This window comes from Leptopilina boulardi, unplaced genomic scaffold (assembly GCF_019393585.1).
Source record: "Leptopilina boulardi isolate dan_hultmark-lab unplaced genomic scaffold, ZJU_Lbou_2.1 LbouV2_223, whole genome shotgun sequence".
Lineage (NCBI taxonomy): Eukaryota > Metazoa > Arthropoda > Insecta > Hymenoptera > Figitidae > Leptopilina > Leptopilina boulardi.
Window position 1 is genome coordinate 314,412 of NW_026137778.1, and position 25,930 is coordinate 340,341.

General features: G+C 28.4%; 1 protein-coding gene across 9 annotated transcripts in view; it reads left to right on the forward strand.

Moving 5' to 3' along the window:
- The first annotated feature begins 1,187 nt into the window (after positions 1-1,187).
- LOC127279794 (neither inactivation nor afterpotential protein C) overlaps positions 1,188-25,930 on the forward strand; it is an 80,247-nt gene continuing 55,504 nt past the window's right edge. For 8 of the 9 annotated variants that reach the window (XR_007842696.1, XM_051302368.1, XM_051302369.1 and 5 more), the window contains exons 1-3: positions 1,188-1,305; positions 14,435-14,657; positions 15,005-15,186. Coding sequence is in view for 7 of the 9 variants with exons in the window: in XM_051302368.1 (XP_051158325.1) it covers positions 14,444-14,657; positions 15,005-15,186 (396 nt within the window). In the remaining 2 variants the exon portion in view is untranslated. The remainder of the gene's footprint in view (positions 1,306-14,434; positions 14,658-15,004; positions 15,187-25,930) is intronic. The other variant, XM_051302371.1, reaches the window with a different exon arrangement.

The window sequence follows — 25,930 nt, forward strand, 5'->3', positions numbered from 1 at the left end:
AATATCGGTTTTTTTAAAATCGTGTACCCCCCCCCCCCCATAGGGGCCACACAAATTTATCTGGAGGGCTAAAATTTAGTACAAATGTGTATTTTTGCGTGTAGATTACAGGAAAAACATAGCGAACTTGATTTGAATTAATTAACATAGCGTTGTCAAGGAAAAACCATGAATTTTTAAGAAAAATGCCTGAAAATGACTATATACCTCCCCTCCTTAACGGCCACATCTTTTGACATAATGATCTCAAATTTGGTACACTTATGTATTTTTACGTGAAAAGTACAGGAAAAATATAGCGAACTTGATTCGGATCGATTTACACATAGCGTTGTCAAGGAAAAATCAAAAATGTCGAAAAAAAGGTTTTATCCACCTAGCGCACACAATATTCAACCCAGAAAGTTCATATTTGGTGTATAAATGTATTTTTGCGTGAAAATTACAAGGAAAAAGATGTGAGCACGATTGGATGATTAATTAATGATTAATTTTTATCAAATTTTTAAAGAAAAATGATAATTTTAGGGGAGAAATGTATTTTTCGAACAAAAACTAAGAAAATTTTATCTAAAGTAATTAAAATTTATATATTTTTACGTGTAGATTACAAAAAAATATAGCGAGGACGATTATAATTGATGGTCCTGGTGCTGAGAGACAACCAATTTTTAGCTATAATATAGCTAAAAATTGGTTAATTAAATCGATGTATAATCATATCTTGTAAAATATTAATTTTTGACAACAAAGATGTAAGCTAATAGCTTTTACAATTAAAAACATATACATTTTGTTAAAAACAAAATTAAAAAGGCTATTGAAAACAGAAAAGATGTTTTTCTTCATTAATTATGTCTTGACATATATATAAACAATATCGCTTAATTCAAGCAAATGAAAATTTATATATAGCTAATATCGTTTGATTCGAAGATACATGGGGGTTTTAATATGTAAAACCCCGAAAGAGCATACATAAAAACTATACTATTTTATTTTTGTGCCATTTTTCATATGAATTCAACCAGTACAGAATAATATAAACATAAATTCAACCTGTATGAAGTAATACGAAAAAGTGGATTCAATAGAATAAAATCAATAATAGCTAACAGGCTTCTAAGTTAGCAGTTAGTTAATTAAGTCGGCTTTATTGAATTATGGAAGCCAAGTACCCCTCTACTATCTTAGCCACTATTCACAATTTGCAAGAGCCTTGTTCCCTTCAAGATACTTGCATTGCTAGAGCGAACGCCGCGGGGTTTGCACTGCCTGCTAACTTACCAGACGCCTTAATTAAAGGTGAGTTCAAACACTACAACGTAATAAGAGCACTTTATTTTCTCCTTACACGTGTTCACGTGTAAACTCAAAATTAAAATTATTTTACATCAATGTAACTTAAAAATCTATATTAAAAAATTATTTTACCCATTTAAAGTTATAGTCCTTTTAAAACTTTTAAATTATTTAATTATTGAAGAAACTAAAAAATAAAATAAACATGAAAAAAATGTATTGCTTAAAAAAGTTAAAAATTTAAAAAGTACCTTGAATTATATTGCATATATTAAAAAGTATGCATGCGATAAAACTTATGTCTCATAACGAAAATTAAATTTAGTTATCTAATTATTGTTTATGCATTTATATTTATAATAAATAATTTTTTTAAATACATTTACATTTATATTAAACCTTTTAAAAAATTGCTTTATAAAGCTGTAAAATTTGCTTTAAAACAAAATATATATTTTTTTATTTTATCTTAAAAACAGCCTTTTCCAGAGAAGAAATTAATATAGTTGTTCCGCTTAAAGAAGAACAATTTTGCATTGTTACACAGTATTTTCTACACTGTTTTTTCCGTATCATAAAACATAATGGAACCCTTATAAATAACGTAAATGTAATTTTAACCTTCGCCTTACCGAATACCCACCTTGAGTGACGTGACCTAATCATGTTAATGTTATGTAATATACCCAGATAGCACGTAAGCCTGCAGCAATCTTGCGGCAAGCTTCAAAAGTCCCACCTGACCGAAAGATTGCAGTGTAAGGTTACTGCAAGATTGCACAGTAAGATTATCGCAAGATTGCTCAGTAAGATTATCGCAAGATTGCTCAGTAAGCTTGCACGGTAAGCTTGTCGCAAGGTTGGTGCAAAATTGACAAATAACCTTGCCAATCAGCACAGAATGTTGCAGCAATCTTGCCATGCAAGTTTTCTCGGCAACTTTATGGCAAGCTTGGTGAAAGCTTAGGTTAGGTGGGTCATTTGAAGCTTGCGGCAAGCTTGCTGCAAGTTTACGTGCTGTCTGGGTAATATCTTGAATCAAACACTAGCGAGTTTAATAAGTCACTAAACAAATTTTTGTTAATATAAAACAGTTCTATTGAATACCTTTTACGATTTTAAGTTTTTTTGCAATATACAAATAAAAAAAATATTTGGGTCACACTGCTGGGTATTCAGTAATCCGTTCACATAAAAATCTCCAGTATTGGGAAGGTTTAAAAGTAGAGTTTTCTTGCTAGCAATTGTTTGTTTGTGTAGAATCAATGCTAACTGACATTGCTAAAATGGCTAATCCAATATTACAGATCATATATCCAATTTTTTAATTATAAATTCAACGTGACGGAAGATTTTGGTTAAAAATTCATCAAATTCGCTTGAAACTCATTACTCAGAGATTTTTGGGAATCAATAATTATAAATTTGACGTCAAATTCGAAATCAGCGACCCTGAAAACACCTCGGTAAGGGGCCATTCATTAATTACGTAAGGCTCTTAGGGGGAGGGGGGGTGGGTCCAGCAATTCTTACGTTCAATAGAAAAAATGGCGCTAATGCATGTAAAAAATCTTACGTGGGGGGAGGGGGGGGTCAAAATAGCCAAATCATCCTTACGTAATTAATGAACGACCCCTAAAGAGTTTTAAGCGAATCTGATGAATTTTATTTATTTTATAATTAAACAGGCAGTGCTCTTTGAGTATACATATTTCTTAAATTTTGTATTGCATCTTATTAAATAAGATGCAATACAAAATTTAAGAAAATTACCAAAACAAAATAATCATTACATAGCCGCATTTTTATTCACATAAGAAAAAATTACACGGTGAGAAAAGTTACAGTAAAAGCATTTACTACGCCGGTAGTAGCACCAACTATCTGTTTAATAGAATATACAAAGCCGGCTGTCCATTTAGTATATCTAACAATAATGTAATAAATTTTACTATCTATTTAAGGCCAGTTTCACCAACTCCGGTTAAAAGTTATGCAGCGATTAAATCCCTAACCGACCAATCATGATTGGCTTTAATCGCTGATTAATTTTTAACCGGACAAATTTCTGTCTTATTACATAACGTACGCCAGTCTACCAAGTCTGAAAGTAATATTCTCACCATACCATGACTTACAGAGAGATTATTTAAAAAAAAGTCTGCCATATTGGATCCGACATTTAAAAATTGTTAAATCTATAATGTCAAATTCGTGGTTAAAGACCTTAAAATTCCTGAGTAACGGGTTTCAAACAAACAGTTTTCCTAAATCATTTTTAGAAATGATACGAAAATTGGAATCATTTTTGATACCCAAAATTGGTATCAAAGTACAACTGTCATGGACGGTATACAGTTACTGAAAAGTTTATTAATTGATTTCTTGATTTCACTATATTTTGACTATATTCTAAAGATAAAGTAGAATACACTGACCTGTGTTTATGGTTGTCAAACATATTAAAAGTGAGTTTACAATTCGAATATTTTTGAATTTTAAAGTTATTACTGAAACCACAATTAATTACAAAACAATTATGTATTTGAAATAACAATGATATGTAGAGATAATAAATATTAAACTGCAGACGACACATAAGCACAGTTGAGAATGTAAATTACTATGTGCAATTTACAGTAAAAGTCCAAAATGTTATATCTTTTTCGGGTGAGTTTTTTAAAGGTGTTTTTACACCTCTCACTATTTTTCGGTATACCGAAAAATATAGATGCGATTTTTTGTCGAAAAATTTAAAATTATACTATAATATTTCTGAAAAATGATTATGGTTTCAATAATCATTTGAATAAAAATAGTACATTGTGCAAGGAGTGAGAGACATATAAACGATATTCGATAATTTTTCCAAAAGCAGCGCAGAAAGTGTGACTTAGAAGTTAGTCGAGAGGGGATGAATAAATCGATTTCCTAATCCACTATCAAATTATATTGGAGATGGGTCGCGCTTGTGGCGGGGCGAAGCCCTTTTCATACAAAACAACTAAATCAGAAGATAAACTTTAATTTAATTTCACAAATTTCATATTTTGAATGCACATTTGACTTGCCTGACTTAATAAAATGTCGTCTGCCAGAAAGAATCTCTATGGTCAAGCCACAAAAAACGAAGACAGGCTTTATAAATAATCGTTACTAAATAAATAACTTGAGTGTTATTTTCTCACTTGACACATGCGCATTGGATTTCGTATATGATGCGCATGTACCAAGTGGGTAAATATTTACTTCAACCACCAGAGACTTCTTCATCCACTGACGTGCCACGGATCAGGAAATCGATGTATTCGTCAATACAAAAAACCATTGTTCATGTTCCTTTCTCATGGTACAATTAACATTATTCTTACTTATAGACCATTGCTAAAATATTACAAACCATGGGGATTTTTTTTTTAATTTTAAGGACTTGGATCATTGATAAAACCTTAGAAACAATGGGAAAATTATTTGTTTAATATTTCCTTTTTGGATCATGTCTGAAATCTTGTAAACCATTAAAAAATAAATTTTTTAATTTTACTTTTTTGACAATTGCTAAAATTTTGTAACACACGGGATTTTTTTTTATTAATTTCACTAAATTTTAACCACAGCTAAAATCTTGGAAACCATTGGAAATTAAAAAAAAATTTTTGATTTTGGACCATTGCTAAAAACTTGAAAATCATGAGAAAATTATTTCCAGTGTAAAAAAGTTCCCAAGTTAGCCCAGTCTGTAAGTGAGCGCCAGCTAGACCCCACCTGGGTTATTCAAAAAGTTGAAAATTAGGTACTACAAAATAAACTAAATTCTCTTATTATTATTTAATTATTTATTTAATTCCCGTGTGGAAAAAGCCACGATCATGCCCTCAAGAGTTCGGGGCCCCCGGCGGGGGCCCATGAGGGCTGATCCATATGGCGAATCCATGAGGGCCACCGTAGGGGCCCCGCATGGATCGCCCTCATGATCGATTAGCAAAATTTTCTAAGTCCAAAATTCAAATATTTTTTCGTCAACAAAAAATGAATGTTTCCAATGATTCAAAACAACGAAAAACGCGTTTTTAATAAAAATATATTTACACTTTTTTTGAAAATTCACCTGAGATGATTCATGATAATAATCATAAAGCATATAATTAATTATATTTTATAAATTGCATTTGATTGGAAAATATAATTTAATATCTTAACTTTAACTAAATGATATTAAGCACTTTTCTTTGTTAGGTATTTTTGAAGTTTAAATAGCATCAAGAAGTTAGCATTCGTTTTGAAGTAGCGTGCGTAGCGTAGTTGGTAAAGCGTTAGGTTCATAGTCCGTAGGTCGTAGGTTCGATTCCCCCCATGCGTTAGATTTATTTATTTCTCAGGTTTGCGTTTAATCATTAATTCTATGTATGAATTAATTGAAAAATGAAAATATCCGTTAATAGTATGCATAAATTACATATTTTTTAATTTTTTAATTAATTAATTTATTATTACTTTTAATTATATGCGACAGTTAATTAATTAGAACGTTAATTAATAAATTCAATTTGAGTAAGAATTTAATTTAAAATTGAATAATTATTAAATAAATATGTTATTTATTCATAACTTAAGCTTATTTATTATTAATTAACTTTTATTATTAATATTATTGATTAAAAAACATTATGGCAAACTTCAGGGCAAGATGAGGGCAAACGTGAGGGCCCATAAGGGCGCCCGTAGGGGCACCCTCATGGATCGCCCATGCGGGCGCCCTCATCGATGAGCATGTCGTTTCCATGAGGGGCCCCTATGGATCATCCATATGCGGCCCTCATGGCATGAGGGCGATCCATAAGGGCCCCCGCTGGGGGCCCACATCACTTTTCCACACGGGTTAATTTAATTTATATTTTAATTCTATTTTCGATAAGATTTTATTTTATATATTTTCATAAAAATTTATTTTAATTATATATTTTTTTATTTCAAATTATTAAATGAGGGTGGAAATCCATATTTGTGAGTTTTAGGTTATGTTTGTCAATCTAATTTAATTTTATAACAATCTTCAAAAATGTAAATTTAATTTCAGTATTTAAATCTGATGAGGCCCGACGTTGACGGGCAAAAGCTCATATAATTACGAATTTTAAAAATAAAATGTGGATTTAATCAAAAACAATTAACAATTAATTAAATACATTAAGGTAAAAATTATCTTACAAGACCTTATAAACTAAAAAGAAAACTTATTATTCAGTATGGCATAAATTATGATACTCGGTAAATGACTGTATAATTATAAATTAATTTGTACATTAACTTTAGTTGAATAGTGAAATCTAGTATATTTAACAATGAAATTTCAAACTAGTAAAAAAGTTGCTTATTTTAATCTTAGAGTTTAATTTAAGTCTTATATATTCCTTCGTAAAAGTTAGTATTAATTATTTGTTAAAATTAACTTTTTTTAATTTTTTCAATATACAGACGTGATATTTTTTAAATAGATATTTTCCATAAAATTTTAGTGATACAAAAACTGGTTAAATAATTGAGAAAAATAATTAAAAACTTATAACTATAGATCTTTTGACACTTTTAACCCTTCGTCTGTAAACGTTTTTTCGACACCTTCCGTCTGTAAACGTGGGTCATTAACGTCCCACTGTGTTTTTAATTTGTTAATGTACTCAAAAAAATTCAAAAACAATTATGGTACCTTTTACAACCCTCAACTTCTTATATTAATCATAAAAATGCTAAAAAATTTATTGTTGCATTTATTTTTTATAAACAAATGGAGAAAATCAATAAAAAACAGCAATTCATTAATAAAATCATAACTTTTTTAAAAAATAAGATATCTGACCGTTCTAAACGGGAAATTAAAGGTTAATTATGTGGCTTTAAGAAAAAAAATATTTGATTTTATTTATTTAATAATAAATGTTTAAGTTTGGATAGGTAAAACAGTCCATAAATCATTTATTATGCATTGGTAAAAACACAATTTATTTTTAAAAAGTTATCAAATTATTATTATTTTATCTTATTATATTACCTTAACGCTTTAGCCGTTTATACATTTTTATAAAACTGACTGAAAAAAAAATTTAGTTATGCAAAAAACACAATGAAACAAAAAAAAATTTTGCTCAGCTGCGATTCGAGTGCACGCGCCGTCTGTAAACATGGGTCAAATCTGTCCCAGCGAAAATATTTAAATTTATTTTAAAATGGAGTATTCCGCTGATTGAAATAGTTGTTAGTCGCTGATTCGCAGCTGCATACTTATAGCTTTTTCAATCAGCGACTATTCGCTGCCAATCAGCTTTTCCTGTAATTCTTCCCTAGCGAGGATAAATTCCAGAAATTAATGTAGATGGGAAATTACAGTACTCAAATTGACCGGAAGTATGTTAGGACAAAGGAGTTTCTATAAAATTCTTATTATGGCATATAACGATTCGAGAAAATAGAGATTAGAATAAATAAATATTATAGGGGAAATTAAAATTATGTTAAATGGTAATTCGCAAAAGAAATAATTCTAATATTAATAATTCGTTAAAATTAAAATTCGGATAAATAATAATTAGAAAATTTAGAAATTATGTGAAATGGCAAATCGGTAAAATGAAAATTATATAAAATAGCAAATCGTAACTTTTAAAAATAGAAAATATATAAATTTGATAAATTACATTTTAGAACAAATAATTGTTCGAAAAAATATTTATTATACAAAATGGTAATTCGAAGAAAACAAATTATAAGAAATGATAGCTATGTAAAATCAAAAATAGTATAAACTTTTATTTGGAAAAATAAAAATGATAAAAAATACTAATTCACTACAATAATAATAATGAGAAATGATTATTCGGTAAATTAAAAATTATATAAAATAGCTAATCGTTACTTTTAAAAATAGAAAAAGTATAAATTTGGTAAATTACATTTTAGAACAAATAATTGTTCGAAAAAATATTTATTATACAAAATGGTAATTCGAAGAAAAAAAATTATAAAAAATGTTAATTATGTAAAATCAAAAATAATATAAACAAAAGGAAAAATATAAAATATGAAAAATTCTAATTCTCTACAATAATAATTATGAGAAATGATTATACGGTAAATTAAAAACTATAAAAAATGTTCTTTCGAAGTTAAAAAATTCTGTCAAATAGGTAATAATTCGAAAGTATTTTTATTATATAATCTGACGATTCGAATTCAAAAAATTATAGTCAATTCCTTTTAGATAAAACGATTTTCGGGAAAATAAAAATTCGAAAAAATAAATTTGGTAAAATCTTGGAAAAAATGGGAAAATTAATTTTTCAATTTTCAGAACTTGGACCTTTGCAAAAATTGTGCGATCCATGGAAAATATAATTTTAAAAAATTTCTAATGGTTCGCAAGATTTTAACAATGGTAAAAAATCCGTAAAATTTAAAAATTATTTTCTCATTGTTTCTAAGATCTCGTGTTTTTGTAGGCGAAGCGGTTGTTGTTTTTTCCCCTCTGGCGACAGCTAACCTAAAAACTTCGAGTTACAACCCGCTTCTCACGCAATCAGCGCATCAAAATACATAAAAGTACGTCGTAAAAAAACTGGAGATATTTTAAAAATAAAAGGGTTTTTGGTGTCATTGGTTGCAAATTTGATGTTAAGTTGGCAATAAGTTGACAGTTAATTTGACAGCTGTCAAACTGACAATTTGACAAAAATATTTACTAAATTTCATATTTTGTAGTAGCTTAATTTAATTATCAAACTTTGGAATTATATATTTACGAGTTTAGTTTTAATCGTGTTTTGAATTGAAATTATGATAATGTTTTAAGAATCAATGTAATGAATAATACGATAAATATTAAATACTTTTAACTTTAACATAACTGTACTACAAGATACAAACTTTATCCCACACCATTTCGAGAAATAAACCCATGTATGTGAACGAAGTACCCTTATCATACTGTGCACTTGTGTTTTTCATCTGACTCCTTTTAAAGAGAGAAGTCTTGCGAAAGAATAAATGATAGAGAAACAAGGAGATTGTATAAAAGTTTAAAAGAAAAGAGAAACAAAGAGAAGAAATGGAGAATAAGAGACCTTTTTCTTAAATCACAGTAGTCGTCCTTGTCGTGTCTTCTTTTCGCATCTTGCGATCTGACATCAATAATTTAGCGCCCCAACGATCGACCATCGAATAAAGCAAACGACAAAGCAAGTTCAATCGCTATAGAGGTTGTGGGGAAAACGGTTAAAGCACACAGATCGTGCATCAAAGGGGTTCTTGCAGTGCTCACATATAGTCAGTGACGCGTTTCGATTACAACCAACAAGAAACTGCATTACAAGAGACACGTCGTGCCAACAAATCGATGGATTATGCTGGACGAGGAGTCGAGACCCACCAAGAATAAATGAATTGGCTAACGACCTAGCTTTAGCTTCGTGCCTTGTCACTTGACCGCCTGTGGATTTGATGCCACTATAACTAACAATTCTAGTATCATTATTCTACCTTTTCTTCAGATACCATCATCACTTTCTTTGCTTACTTTTTTCCCTCTTTTTTCAATTTCAATGTGATAATTATGTGCTGTACAATAATTATAATTAAGATTTATTATGTCAAAATGGTGTTTAGGCCCAAACTTGGCATGTAATATACGCTATAACCACCATGCAGAAAATTTTTGAGTGTGTCAAGCTGGTAGAAATTAAAACAGAGGTACCACCATTCCAAGTAAACGACTACAACGTGCAAGAAGTTAAGCCTCTCACTGTGGGAACTCACACTGAGAAATTTAGATCAGCATCTCAACTTTTTTAGGGACAGATTATTGTACCTCGATTATGTGCAGCGACACAGTACCAAAATTGAACAGCAGCAGCGCCAATCAAGTACGGATTCTAACCTAACTTGTGGGGTAAACGATTTACACCCAGAGAAATGTTTTATTTGAATTAAATAAAATATATTTGACTTAAATAAAAATGGATATTTGTCTCAGAGCCTACTAAAGTTTTCTTTGTCTCAAATAAATTTTTATATTTAAATTTGAGACAAATAAATTTTTATTTGCTACAAATATATTTTATATTTAGGACAAATAAATAAAAAGTTTTGAATGTAATAAATTTAATTGCAAAATTGCCCGGTATTCAGCCAAATATTCTGGAATTGATATAATTAAAATTTATGATTCAAATTGAAAATCTTAAATTTTTACATTTCGTGGTTATTTTTTTGTATGTTCCGTGGATATTGTTGAAACATAACAATTTCCATTTCTTTGTGTCAATGATAAGTTGATTTGAATTCTGCTTCACATTTGAGACACAACAGGGAGAAAGGCACTCAAAATAAAAGGAAAGTGTGATTTAATTAATAAACACTCGCGAATAAAAACATTTCTTTAATTATCCAGAAATTAGTATTTGTTTTAATCAAATAATAATCAATCCTTGTACAAACAACTGCTTGGTCGCGTTAATCTGTCACCTCGTTTTCACTACGTCCGACATCTTTAAAGTTATATCGTATACAGTATTCTGCGCATGCTTGCGTTGAACTCGAATAAACTTTTATTTCAATTAAATATATTATTTATTTGACACAAATGTACCTTTTTAAAAAGTACTAATAAAATTGTTTATTTGTAAGAAACATATACGACAATTTCAAACAAACATTTATTTATTTAATTTAAATAAAATATTTATTTGAAATAAATAAAAATGATTTAAATATACGTTTTTATTCAAAACTAATAAATTTTTTCTCTAGGTGTAGTTAAGTACAGTATCTGTCCACCAAAAAGCTTATCATTTGTAAAAATAATTCTTTTTTGCATTCTAGAATCAGTCAAAATTTCGTTTTTAAATATTATTGCTCCCTACGCCATCAGAATAATTATTTGCTAAGCTTACAATAATGCAAGGGATTATAAGGATAAAATTGAGTCAGGTTATTAAAATGAAAAAGTTCAAAATTTTGTTAAAAATGACATATTAAAACTTATCCCTGTAAAAAATTAAAAGTTATCCAGATAAAGGTTTTGAATCACTTATTCATTCGAAAACAAGAAAATAAAATGCTTTGTTCTTTAGGATAAGTGATGATTAGCAAGAAATACACTAGTGAAAAATTTTTTGAGTTAAAATAATGAAAAAAAATAAATGTCGATAAATTAAATATGAGCACTTTTTACGAAAACCGTATAAAGGCATTTTCTCGGAAATAACAAACAAGAATACCTATAATTTTATGTTTTTAGTACACTCTAAAAAAATAATGTTAAATTTGAACTCCTAACTATGGACTCTTCTTTAGAGTTGATCTAATGTTAACATTTCTTTTGGAATTGATATTTAACTTAAAAAAATTTACTCCCATGTCTGGTTAACCATTACCTTCCTAAATTTCTTACAGTGTACACGGAAAAACTTTGTGCAAGAATTATTCCTAAATTTGTTCAGGAACTGAGGATATGAGAATAATTTAAGAAATCTTATTTATATTTTCTTTGAAAAATTCTAAGCAGTATTTCTATAAGAATTGTAGAGAAATTCAAGACAACTTCCTAAACTCACTACAGAAAGTCTTGAACTCGTTTTAGAATAAATTTTTACGTTTGCAAAAAAAAAATTTATTCTGGGAGGACTCGATCCCACGTCCTCGAGAGTCCAAAAACTCCGCTTTACATCTCTCAGCTACCTTAGCAGCTTATGGTATTATGCATTGGAAACGTATTTGACGCAACCAATCCCTGCCTAGTGCTTGGTTACTGTACTGTGTCTTCTAAATCAGTTCAAGAAACTTTCAACGCCCAGTGACTGAGATATTCCAATCGCGGCATTAACAAGAAGTCTTCCAATGTCATAATAAACATACAAGTATTTTCTTGAATGATTTTTGTATTTTTCTGTAAATTTTGCAGATTTTTTCTCATATCCTCCATTCCGAAACAAATTCAGGAATGATTCTTAAACAAAGTTTTTCCGTGTATGTATAATTTTTTAATTTTATTACTTATTTAATTTTAAAAATTTCTTAAAAAGGTAAGTTTAGTTATTTATTTCCATATATAATAATTGCATGTATTATAATTTTGAAGTTAAATAATTTTTGAGAATAAATAAAAGCAAAAATGGAAAACTCAAGAATTATATTGAATACTAATAAATTTACAGTGAAACGTATACTATTATACTGTAATGAGTCTAGTTCGTACAGCAATTAATTTCTATGACAACGTTTCATAGCTCAGTCTTATTTGTTTTTTTTTTTCTTTTTTTTTTTTGCTTAGAGACTATTGGGAAATCTGTATACAGATACCTTGGCTTCCGCATGCCAAGGTTATGTGGGGTTGGTAAGAAAAAAAGGACACCACTAAACAAAATAAGCTGGCGAACTACTACCAGCCCCGACCCACTAAAAACCCGTCAACCCTTCTTGGGAGCCCTTTTATCCACCCTCGGTTTAGGACTAAGTCCAAAACTTCTTACCTTTGAGTATAAGTAACATATATAATTCAGTCATAGTTGACTATATACTGAGTGCAAAAAGTTTTGTACATGTTTTCTGAAAGTTATCAAGGAAATGAATTGCTTGCTAACTACACCGAGTTCTAGGTTTTGAAATCTAATATTTTTCAGTGTTCAAGTTTATAAAAATTATCATTTAAATTAATTTAAATTAATTTAAACGTGGTAACAATCCAGTCCATATCTGGAAATCTGGATTTTCAATGAAACGCTTTTTCTGATCAGGTCCCGAAGAGATATTTTCAAAATAAGGGCAAAATCAGGTTGAGATCAGGGCCTTACTTAGCTTCAAATAGATTAATCTGTCTGCGGTTTAAATTTATTTGCAATTTGCGTTATGATGTATACGAAATAAAGGTTAATTTTGATACAATAATAAACTAAAGAAGTAAATGATTTTCTAATTATAAACGTATATCCTTTGAATAAAATTTTTAGTGCATTTATATCACGTGGAAAATATTTTTTATTTACAATTTACAATAAAATTGTTTATAATAATTACTTTTTTTAATATAAAAGAGAAAAGTGGCAAATTGCTTTTTCAATCAAAAGAATATAATTTTTGTGAAATCGTTAGTGCGTTTATCTCATGTAAAAACTTTTTTTTATTTACAACATATTATTTTCGAAAAAATGTTTGTGCATCTATCTCATTTAAAAAACTTTTTTATTCACAACATAAATAAATTGTTAATTAAATATAAAATGCAAGAATATAAATAATGATTCCAATTATTCCATAATGTCAATAATAAATTACACGCAGTAAAAACCTGGGCTCATTTTTGCTGCTGTTCAAAATGAGCCAACGCTAAACGACACACGGAGAGAAATAGATGGTAAGAACTTATAATCTAAAGATGGTAAAAAGTAGATGTTATCCGGTACCATCTTTATGCTACTCGGTACTATCAAAGATGTTACAAAAAATATAGTTATGTTACCCACTAGAATCAAGATGTTACTCTGTACAATCTAGAGAGTAACAGATAGAATCTAGATAGTTATCCGTATATGTAAGATCAAATATGGTACCTGGTACTATCTAGATAGTACCCCGTACCATCTATTTCTCTCCGCACTGAAAAAAAAATTTATTTGATTCAAATACCGGTGTATTTGGTTATTATCAAATAAATATTTACTTGAATCAAATATATAATATTTGAATCAAGTAAATATTTATCTGATAATAACCAAATAACTGAAAAAAAAATTTATTTCATTCAAATACCGGTATATTTGGTTATTATCAAATAAATATTTACTTGATTCAAATATTATATATTTGATTCAAGTTCATATTTATTTGATAATAACCAAATATACCGGTATTTGAATCAAATAAATTTTTTTTTCAGTGCGTGCATAGAACGTGGTAACCTGAAACCTGACCAAACCTGATCAGGACCTGAAACCTGGCTGTGATCAGTCAATCCTGATCAGGACCAAGCCACAAATAGATTTTTGTTAAGGCAATCTCTAAACGGAAAGCCTCAAGGGATATATGGATGAAAGAGTCTATATATATAGTGAAATATGTAATTTTTAATTATTTAAATCTGTTACAGTAAACAAAAATGGATGAATATAAAACTCGTGGTAGAAATAGCAGACGAGAGGATTATAGTAGTGAGTACGATGAAGGAAATTATCAAGAAAGAGGTGACGCCAATTTTGCAAATCTGTCACGTATGGACAGCATTCAAGATCCTGGTAAAAGATTTATTCTTAAGGAGTGTATAGGTTCAGGAGTCTGTGGCGATGTATATGAAGCTATTGATGAAAACAGTGGTAGGTGTATATACATATATATAAGAATGCTAAATGTAGCTTTTTAGAATTGCATTGCCTACCTGTTTTGCACTTTTCTAATGCATCAATACAATGTATAAATAATTAATATCAATAATAAAATTAATGGCCATACGAGCTTGGAAGTATCAATTTTTTATATTTCTTTAGTTAAGTCATTTTTAATACATAAGTTTATGTTTCGAAAATTTAACGTCAAAATCACTGTCAGCAACCTTAAATGTCTCTATAAAATTTTTCAAAGCTTGCATAATTATTTTTATAAAGAGGGGGTCTCACCATATAACAAAGAATGTCCTAAGATGTATATATTTGTACTTTTATAGGAAATAAAAAAGTCGCTATAAAAATTCGGAAACTAGTCCCAGAAACTCAAAATCATATTATGGAAGAGTACAAAGTTTTACGGGAATTTTCATCACATCCGAATCTTCCAAACTTTTATGGAATTTATCGCAAGAGAACAGGAAAGAAGTCCGAAAATGATCAAATATGGTTTATCATGGAAGTAAGTGACGTATCAGCGATTTCTATATGTATATGTACCCACACTTATAGAAAAAAGTATTCTTAATTTAAATATACCCACATAGCACAACATATTGGAGTAAGGTTAAGGTATGCGTTAAACGTATAGTAAACATCGTAAGCCTATAGTACGCTACGGCTACGGTCAAACCTCGGTAGGTAGCGAGGCTACCTGTCTATCCTGTAATATAACGTATAAGAGTGAGAGGAATAAAAAATGTTCTTGTTTCTCTCACTCTTATACGTTATATTACAGGATACCCTGTTGAAAATTCCGACCTCGTTTACGACGTCGTATTCTAAGTAGTTTGCGACGTAGTAAACGACGTAGTAAACGAAGTAGTAAACGACGTCGTAAATGAAAGCGGAATTTGGGATAGCAAACTACGTCGTTTACTACGTCGTTTACTACGTCGTTTACGATGTCGTTTACTACGTCGTTTACGATGTCGTTTACTACGTCGTTTACTACGTCGTTTACGATGTTGCAAAAATTATTTTAATATTATTTATTTAGTAATTTAGTAAGTCCAATATCCAATATTAAAAATTTTAATAATAATTTAAAAAATCAATAATTTAAAAAAAAATTTATTTTTATTATTTTTTTATAGTTATTATTATTATTTTATTTTTAATATTTAAATTAAAATAAAAAAATGGTCATCAAAATATTAGTGAAACCATTTCTTCCAAAAAAGAATTTGTCTCAAATCCAATAAAGGAGAGACATCGGGCAGAAAAAAATTTCGACAAAAAAAAAATTTTCGATCACTGCTTATATACCAATCTAAAGGCACCTCAACTGCGAGAAACAGTTATGATGTTCGCCCTCCCTGTGGCGTTGAGCGAACTTAAGTCCAGAGCTGAGCCATCAGCGCAGCGCGGAAACATTTGAAAAATTTGATTTAATTAGATATTTTATTTTATTTTAAATATGACAAATAATTAACTTAATAAATAATTAATGTCATAAATAATTATTAATAACATAATGTCATACTTAATAATTCGTTAATTAATTATTTTTAACGAAAATTTGACAAAAACAAAATTTGTTGGCCAAAAAAAATATTACCATTAAAAAATAATTTTTTTGTTAAAATTTCGTAGTAAAAAAAATTTTTTCAAGACAATTATTTGTGACCTAAAAAAATATCACGATGAGAATATAATTAACAAAAAAAATTACTCGTAGCACAGAAAAAATTTCACCATGAGAAAATAATTTTTTTTAAATTTTATTTGTAAAAAATTTATTGGTAGCTCAAAAAAAATATCACGATGAGAAAATAATTTTTTGTCAAATTTTCTCTGTAAATAAATTAATTAACTAAATAACGTACCGTAAAACGGGGTTATTTCGCTCATTGCGGGTAAATTCGCTCACCCACTTTTATGCTTTATTTCAGCTTTAAAATAAAGTTTAATACCTTTATTAGCAGGTTAAATTTTCGTAGTAAAAAAATTAATGAACTAATTATTAAGCTAACTAGCAAAACTAACGCGCGCAAGCGCGCCAAATTGAGGATTTAATTATTTGTTATAAAGAAATTAAAGATTAATATTATTAATAATAATTTAATTTATTAGAATATTATAACATATTAAATGATAATAATGAAAATTATATGTTTACAGGCCTCGGATTATACGACTTTTTCCGACTTTTTTCAAAAATACGACTTTTATCAACTTATTTTAATAAAATGCGACTTGTTTTTTACATTTGAAAAGAAAATGTAAATAAAATACATTTTTTTTGGTATAAAATGTAGATCTTCTTCAGATCTTCTTCAATTCAATTATTTAACAAATTTTGAACTAAAATGATTCTTCACTAAATTAATTATTTTTAATAATTTTAATGAAATACATCACAAATTCAATTATATCAAAATTATTTTTCAATTAAAATTTTTATGAAATTTAACAATTGTTTATAATTTAAAAAAAATATCACAATAAAATTGAATTATTTTTTAAAAATTTCAATTCAAGATAAACTAAAATTCAATTATTACCCGAAATTTTAATTCAAAATCAATTAAAATTCAATAATTATCCAAAATTTTCAATTTAAAATTTAATTATTTACCAAGTTTTCAATTTAAAATGAAATAAAATTCAATTATTTTCTAAAATTTCTATTCAAAATTAATTATCCAAATTTTCAATCAAAAATGAACTTAAATTAAATTATTATAAAAAATTTCAAGTAAAATTCAAGTATTTCCCAAAATTTTTAATTCAAAATTAATTGAATTTTCAATAATTTGAATTTAAAAGCATCTAAAATTTCTAAAATTTTCCATCGAAATTTTTTTTTTTTGAAATTTAATAATTTCAATTATAACTCTAAGGAAATTCAATTATTTTTAACTATTTTAATAATATTCTTTGAAAATTCAACTATGTGAAACCATTTTTCAATTAAAAATGATTTTCAAATTATTGTATTTTGTCCGCATTTTCTAATAAATTTTTAGTGAAATCATCTAAAATTTTAATTACAAAACACTTAAAGTTTCAATTAATTTCAAAAATCTCAATTTTAAATCTTTGAAAATTCAATTAAATTTAAAAAATGTTTTCCAAAAATTGTTTGATAAATTATTTTTAGATCTGTAAAATTTAATAATTGTTTGAAAATTAACTATATCTTTTGAAATTTAATTATTTCTAAAAATTTCAACTTTAACCCTTCGAAAAGGATTATTATTAAAAAAAAATTTTTATTTAAAAATCTGTAAAATATTTTTGTTAAAATGAAAAACAAATCCACTTTTTTTTGGAATATAAATCGACTAAAACGACTGTTTTGTGTCTTTAAGTTGATTCGAGGCCTGTGTTTTTATAATTAATATTTAATAGGTAATCGTTGGCCCCTGGTACCTTAAAAATAAATTTTTTTCAAATTACTATCTTGTACGAAATTTCCTGGCGCATCTTTTTTCTCATTATAAATTTTTTGTATTTGTATACAATTTTTGAATCAATATACAACTTTAAAAAAATTTTCGTTGGTAAACGTTGTGTACTTCAGCTTCGTGAATTGAATTTTCGAATTTGGAATTTTAAAGAAACTTATTCCGAAATTTGGAAACACAATTATACAACTTTGGCAAAAATGAGAAAAAGAATTGTCAAAATTTGACACGTCATAAGATTACTATATTCAAAAAAATACGTGAAATCAGAAAAGGCCAACTTCAAGTTAGGACAGAAAGACAGACCAAACATTTTATTATTATATAATTATTTAATTAATTTTTTTTACAGAGAAATTTTGACAAATAAAATTATTTTCTCATCGTGATATTTTATTTGGGCCACAAATAATTTTTTTATTGAGAAAATTTTAAAATAAGTAAATTTCTCATCGTAATATTTTTTTGTGCTACGTATAATTTTTTTGTTAAATTTTTTTACAGAGAAATTTTTACAACAAAATTATTTTTCATCGTGATTTTTTTTAAAAACACGAATTTTTTTTTTCAAAGAAAATTTGAAAAAAAATTATTATTTTATCATTGTGATATTCTTTTGTGCTACGAATAAATTTTTGGTAAATTTTCGTAGTAAAAAAAATCAACGATTTATTACGGTATTTAGTGAATTAATTGTTTTTAAGAGAAAATTTGACAAAAAAGTTATTTTCTTATCGTGATATAATTTTTTTAGGCCACAAAATATTTTTTTTACAGAGAAAATTTAAAGATAATTAAATTTCTCATCTTGATATTATTTTTGTTCTACAAATATTTTTTTGTTACATTTTCGTAGTAAAAAATTAAGTAACTATAATAATTACCGTAAAACAGGGTTATTTCGCTCAGTGCGGGTAAAGTCGCTCACCCATTTTTTTGCTTTAAATTTGATTAAAAACTAAAATTTAGTATTTCTATTAACAAATTTAACATTTTTACCTGCTAATAAAGGTATTAAACTTTATTTTAAAGCTGAAATAAAGCATAAAAGTGGGTGAGCGAATTTACCCGCAATGAGCGAAATAACCCCGTTTTACGGTACGTTATTTAGTTAATTAATTTATTTACAGAGAAAATTTGACAAAAAATTATTTTCTCATCGTGATATTTTTTTTGAGCTACCAATAAATTTTTTACAAATAAAATTTAAAAAAAATTATTTTCTCATGGTGAAATTTTTTCTGTGCTACGAGTAATTTTTTTTGTTAATTATATTCTCATCGTGATATTTTTTTAGGTCACAAATAATTGTCTTGAAAAAATTTTTTTTACTACGAAATTTTAACAAAAAAATTATTTTTTAATGGTAATATTTTTTTTGGCCAACAAATTTTGTTTTTGTCAAATTTTCGTTAAAAATAATTAATTAACGAATTATTAAGTATGACATTATGTTATTAATAATTATTTATGACATTAATTATTTATTAAGTTAATTATTTGTCATATTTAAAATAAAATAAAATATCTAATAAAATCAAATTTTTCAAATGTTTCCGCGCTGCGCTGATGGCTCAGCTCTGGACTTAAGTTCGCTCAACGCCACAGGGAGGGCGAACATCATAACTGTTTCTCGCAGTTGAGGTGCCTTTAGATTGGTATATAAGCAGTGATCGAAAAATTTTTTTTTGTCGAAATTTTTTTCTGCCCGATGTCTCTCCTTTATTGGATTTGAGACAAATTCTTTTTTGGAAGAAATGGTTTCACTAATATTTTGATGACCATTTTTTTATTTTAATTTAAATATTAAAAGTAAAATAATAATAATAACTATAAAAAAATAATAAAAATAAATTTTTTTTTAAATTATTGATTTTTTAAATTATTATTAAAATTTTTAATATTGGATATTGGACTTACTAAATTACTAAATAAATAATATTAAAATAATTTTTGCAACATCGTAAACGACGTAGTAAACGACGTAGTAAACGACGTAGTAAACGACGTAGTAAACGACATCGTAAACGACGTAGTAAACGACGTAGTAAACGACGTAGTTTGCTATCCCAAATTCCGCTTTCATTTACGACGTCGTTTACTACTTCGTTTACTACGTCGTTTACTACGTCGTTTACTACGTCGCAAACTACTTAGAATACGACGTCGTAAACGAGGTCGGAATTTTCAACAGGGTAGACAGGTAGCCTCGCTATCTACCGAGGTGTGACCGTACCCTTAAGGTGAACTTACAACTTCCGCCCTATGTAAAGGTTTTAGTAAGCTTATTCTAAGCTTGATGTTCAATGTTAAGTTACTGTAAAGTTGCTGTGTCAGCAGAAATATAATTAATAAGTTAACTAACAAATTATTCGAGCGCTGTAAATTCTTTTCCACAAACTATATCGGGGTCTCTAAACTACTTTACAAACTATATCATTTTCTATAAAAAATTTGCATTATAATAAATATATTTTAATATAATTAAACTTTATTAAACTTTAATAATTATTCTAAACTTACAGTAAGCTTACACCAAGCTTAGAATAATCTTACAGTAAGTTTACAATATAAACTTACCACAACATTACCGCGTAAGCATACTACAACCTTTACGTGTAACCCTACTATCAGTGTGGAAGTTCTGAGTGCACCTACACTGAGAAAAAAAATTTAGTGTTTGCAACAAAATTGTTTGGTTAGGCAATTTTGGTTCTTGTAACCAAATTTTGCTTGGCTGAAACAAAGTCGTAGAGTTATCTCAACCAAACATTTGGTTAGGTCAACAAAATTTTTTGGTTGAACATTTTTAAATTCCAACCAAAATTCGGTTACGACAACAAAATAATTTGGTTAACACAACAAAATAGTTTGGTCTAAAAAACCAAATGATCGATTGTTGTCCTAACCAAAATTTGGTTGCAAAAACCAAATAATTTGATTCGCTCTCAGCTTATAGCTTAAGAGGACAGTTAGTTTATATCTCTCACAAGGATGGGTAGTCCAGTGGTCAGAGCTCCCCACCTACAATTTTAAAACAGAGGTTCGATCCCAGGCGGAGATGAGATTTTTCAAAGTCCACAAATATTTCAATTGGATAAATATAAATTCAATGTTAAATTGATAATAAATAAATAATGAAATGAATAAAAAAAAAAAGAAAAGAGATAAGGTAAAATAAAATTTTTAATTTTACAAAAAAACTGTTGGTTTCATCAACCAAACATTTTTGTTGACCTAACAAGAAAAATTTGGTTGAGCTAACCAAACATTTTTGTTATGCCAACAAAAAACACTCAACCTAATTTTTTGGTTGACTCAAACAAATAGTTTGGTTGCTTAAATACCAACAAAATTTTTTTGTTGGCCCAACCAAAGTTTCGTTGCTCTGACTAAACATTTTTCTCAGTGTACAGATATACGATATAAGCTATACCTACGTTTACAATATTACGTGCTACATGGGAGAGTAATGTCAAAGCAAAACAACATAAATCTTAAAAAGATCGTTAATTTAATAGAAATTTGAGAACTGATAATTAATATAAATATCGTACTGTTTCATATCCGTTAAAGTGATACTAATTTCCTAAGCACGCTTCATAAATCGTCCATTAAGTACCAATTCTTAAATTTCTAAATTCTTAACATTTATTTGAGAAATTGACTAATGAGCAGGTGAGGTACTTTATATAAGGCAAGCTTAATTAACTGCAGAATAATTTTTACAATATCTTCTACTACCCAATTGATGTCTACTTTTTATATGAATAAATTTGATCGATTATGTTATTAATAGAAAAGAAACTAGTTTATTCTAGAGAAAGTACAGATAATTCAAATCCCATACATATTACCTTTCCACTGACATAATTCAGATTAAACAAATGCCAAACGCGCCACACAAAGAATGCCTCACCCACCCTTCCTGCGTTTCGGCTGGAGGCAATTTCAAGCGTTTGCGACGGTCGAATATACGGATAATTTATGACATATGCGGCCATTAAACAATCATTAAACTCGTTCGTATACGCAGGTGAGGCCTGCAACGTCATGATACTAATTTACTGTCGGACCTCCATGGTGTGCTAAAATATTATTACTTACTATACGAACTAAACTAAATTCAAGTTCAATTATTATCTCACATCCACACTGAAAGAAAATTTTTATTTCATCGATTTTGTTTCTAAAATCATCAACACAATATAGGGTAAATCCATTTTTACCTTTAAAAAAAAGAGATATTTAGTTTTTTATAATTGATTAAAACTATTTTAATAATCATAGTTTATTTTCTCAAATTGATATAGATTTGTACAAAGAGGTTCAGCTTTAGTTATTATGTTACAGAATTATTTTTAATATCAATAAACACGTAGGAGTCGATTTTATATTGAATTTTTTAAAAACTATATTGTTTGAGTGGAATATGTAAAGCCGTTTTTTGATCCGAAGAATATTTTCGTTCCTACAGCGTCTTGAACTTACCGACGTAACGAAGCTGAGAACCGCTTAGTCGTCCGACATATTGGATCCGCTGTTTTGTATTTTGAAAATCTAATATGATATTCGTAATCAGCGACCCCAAAAACCCCCGAGTAACGAATTTCAGGCAAATTTTTTTAAAATAAAAATAATAAAAAATAAAATGCTAGTAAAATGAGAACTTTTTGTTTTAATCTATAGTCTATCTATTTTAAAATTTAATGTAGTTTTTAAATCCATTACTATTTTTTTATAATTTTGAAGAGTTTTTTTTGTAAAAAATTATTTTGTGCAGCGAGGCAACTCGGCACGTTGAACTCCGCGCTGGGGAGAGTTGTGCCGACGCCGGGGTCGGTTGTGCGGCTCAAATTTTTTAGTTGTTTCAGTTGAAGCAAATGATTTTACGCGTAAGAAATAAAATAATTATTCCCAATATATGATTTACTATTATTTATTAATCATTTGTTATAAACTTTTAAAGGTTTTTAGGAACAATCTTAAGATTTCTAGATTTTAGTAAGTAGAAATAAACATTTTTTGACTTATATTCTATAATTGCATAGATAGTCAGTCACTTAAAATATAGTTTTCGTAATAATTATTTTTATTATAAACATTCAAATGATTTTTCCAACAATCATAAAATTTATAGATTTTTCTAAAAAAATAAACATTTTTGACTTAAATTTTACAATTACATAATTAGTCAGTCTTTTAAAATATTTTTTGAAATAATTATTTGTATCGTTAATTAATTGGTAAAACTCTACTTTCTGATTAATAAATATTTTTAAAACGTGAATACTTATTCCGAATGCGATTTATTGAAATTACAATTGACCCTTTCTTTACCCTTCACACATTTTAAATGTACCCAGTTTTTACCAACTATGCATTGAATCAACTTTTCTCTTGATTTCGGGTTTGAATAACAATTTGAAAAAACGAGGCAATAGTAGAATATATGGTTACGTAGCGATTGACAGCGGCACAACCAGCCCCAAGCGAAAGGCACAATTAACTTCGTTACGTCGACGCTCACTTTTTATCAAATATTAAAAAACTAGATAAATTAAATGTTAGGTTTCATACACTATTAAATCCGTCGATAAATTTGGATCATTTTAAAACAAAATACGTATCGATATCTTTAAAAATGCAAAAAATAGACCAAAAAGTGTAAACATGAAAACTTGCACGTAAGTGACGCCAAAGCACCAAATTACTAACAGCTAATTATTCCGTGAAGCAGACAAAATCAAAATAGTTGCCAAAGATGCGCATAAGTAAAACAATACTTATCTCACTTGCACTTTTCAAAAGAAAAATTTGTTTTTGAGATATTCCTATCGGCACAACTAACCCCCGGCACTTTCAGCCCCGGTCTCCCCTAATAACAGTGTATTATAATAGCTAAAATAAATGAAAGGAGCAAATTGACCTTCAAACAAAATTATTAATTTTAGACGAAATGAGTAACAAAAATTTGACAAAATCTCAGATCGTAAAAAAGTTTGATATTCCGAAATCTATAGGGTAAGTCCGAGGGAGTTGGCCATAGTTTTTTTAAAGGCCTGTAAAAATAAGAAGAAAGTGATTTATGTATTAACTTTTATTGCTAATTAAACATTGAACATTTAACTTAAAAATAATAATAGAAATAATAAATTTGTTAAATGTAAACAATCTTAAAATTAATATTTTTTAAAAAACACGTTTGGCTATCTCTCCCGGAATGTACGGGGGAGATGGCCAATACTTTAAAATCATTCTTTGGCTTTTCGGTTTATCAGAATTCTTAATAATTTAAAGTGATTAATGTCTTCTTTTCTTCTTCTGACCACATTTCGAACATTTATCATTAAATTCAGTGCAATTTTCATGAAGCAAAAGGTGACAATCATTGCACTGAATCCAGTCTTCGATAAGTTTGTCTACCACACCAACACAACAAGTCTACAAGGTATTTTTTTGAAATATCAGAGTGGTTTCCAATTTATTTTTGTGTCCTGAACACGATCCCGGGTTACAAAATTGCGTATCACGTCAGGATTTTGAGTAAAGTGGAGGTAAAGTCTTAGAGACTTAGAGACTTCTACACTCAAAAAATGGTTGGTATAGCTAACTAAAAGTTCGGTTTTCCCAACTGAACTTTTCGTTTGGTATTGACCTGACCGAACTCAGCAGTTGTGATGACCAAACGAGTTTAAAAAATAAACTAACCAAATTTTGGTTGGCTGAAACAAAGTCGTACAGTTATCTCAACCAAACATTTGGTTAGGCCAACAAAATAATTTGGTTGAACATTTTTAAATTCCAACCAAAATTCGGTTACGATAACAAAATAATTTTGTTAACACAACAAAATAGTTTGGTCTAAAAAACCAAATGATCGTTTGTTGTCCTAACCAAAATTTGGTTGCAAAAACCAAATAATTTGATTCACTCTTAGCTCATAGATTAAGAGAACAGTTATTTTAAATCTCTTACTAGGATGGGTAGTCCAGTGGTCAGAGCTCCCGATCTTCAGTTTTAAAACAGAGGTTCGATCCCAGGCGGAAATGAGATTTTTCAAAATCCACAAATATTTCAATTGGATAAATATAAATTCAATGTTAAATTGATAATAAATAAATAAGACTACTGCGCAGTTGTACAGGCCATAGTAACTGAGATCGACCCAGTGCGCATCATTTAAGTTGAAAATTTCCAGAATATTTCAGTGAAATATTTTCTCAAGTTGACCATCAATATTTTCTCATAAGCGGACATTTTCCTGTTTGCAGCAATATTTCAAGGACTTTGCATTGAAATATTTCAAAAATATTTTGGAAATATTATGTGCTGTGTGGGTGTATTGATATAAATGATACTTAAAAGTCACAGATTCGTGTCCAAGGCTTTAGGCATCTCCTTCCTGAATCTCAGTTTGTCTCGTATTGTATAGATTATTCCTTAATTCCGTAAGGTGGATAAAAGATCGATTTCATGGAAAATATTATCATCTCAGTGAGACCAGTGTGTGAGGTGTAAAGTCCACACAAAATGGAATACGCCGCCAAGGGGATCCGCAACACGAAATAAACACCATACTATTTTTATAAACACCATATAAAAAAATACTTTACATTTAGATTCTTTTAATTTATTTTTAATGGATAAAATAGCTTATACGACAAAAACCAACCTTTAAGTGTCCGCGGCCAACACTTGAGAATGTGGTGCGGATCCTGCTGTCTCCTCAAAGGGACGATGACGAGTGATTTCCTATCATCGCTCCCCAAACAGCCAGCATGTTTCCCGCTA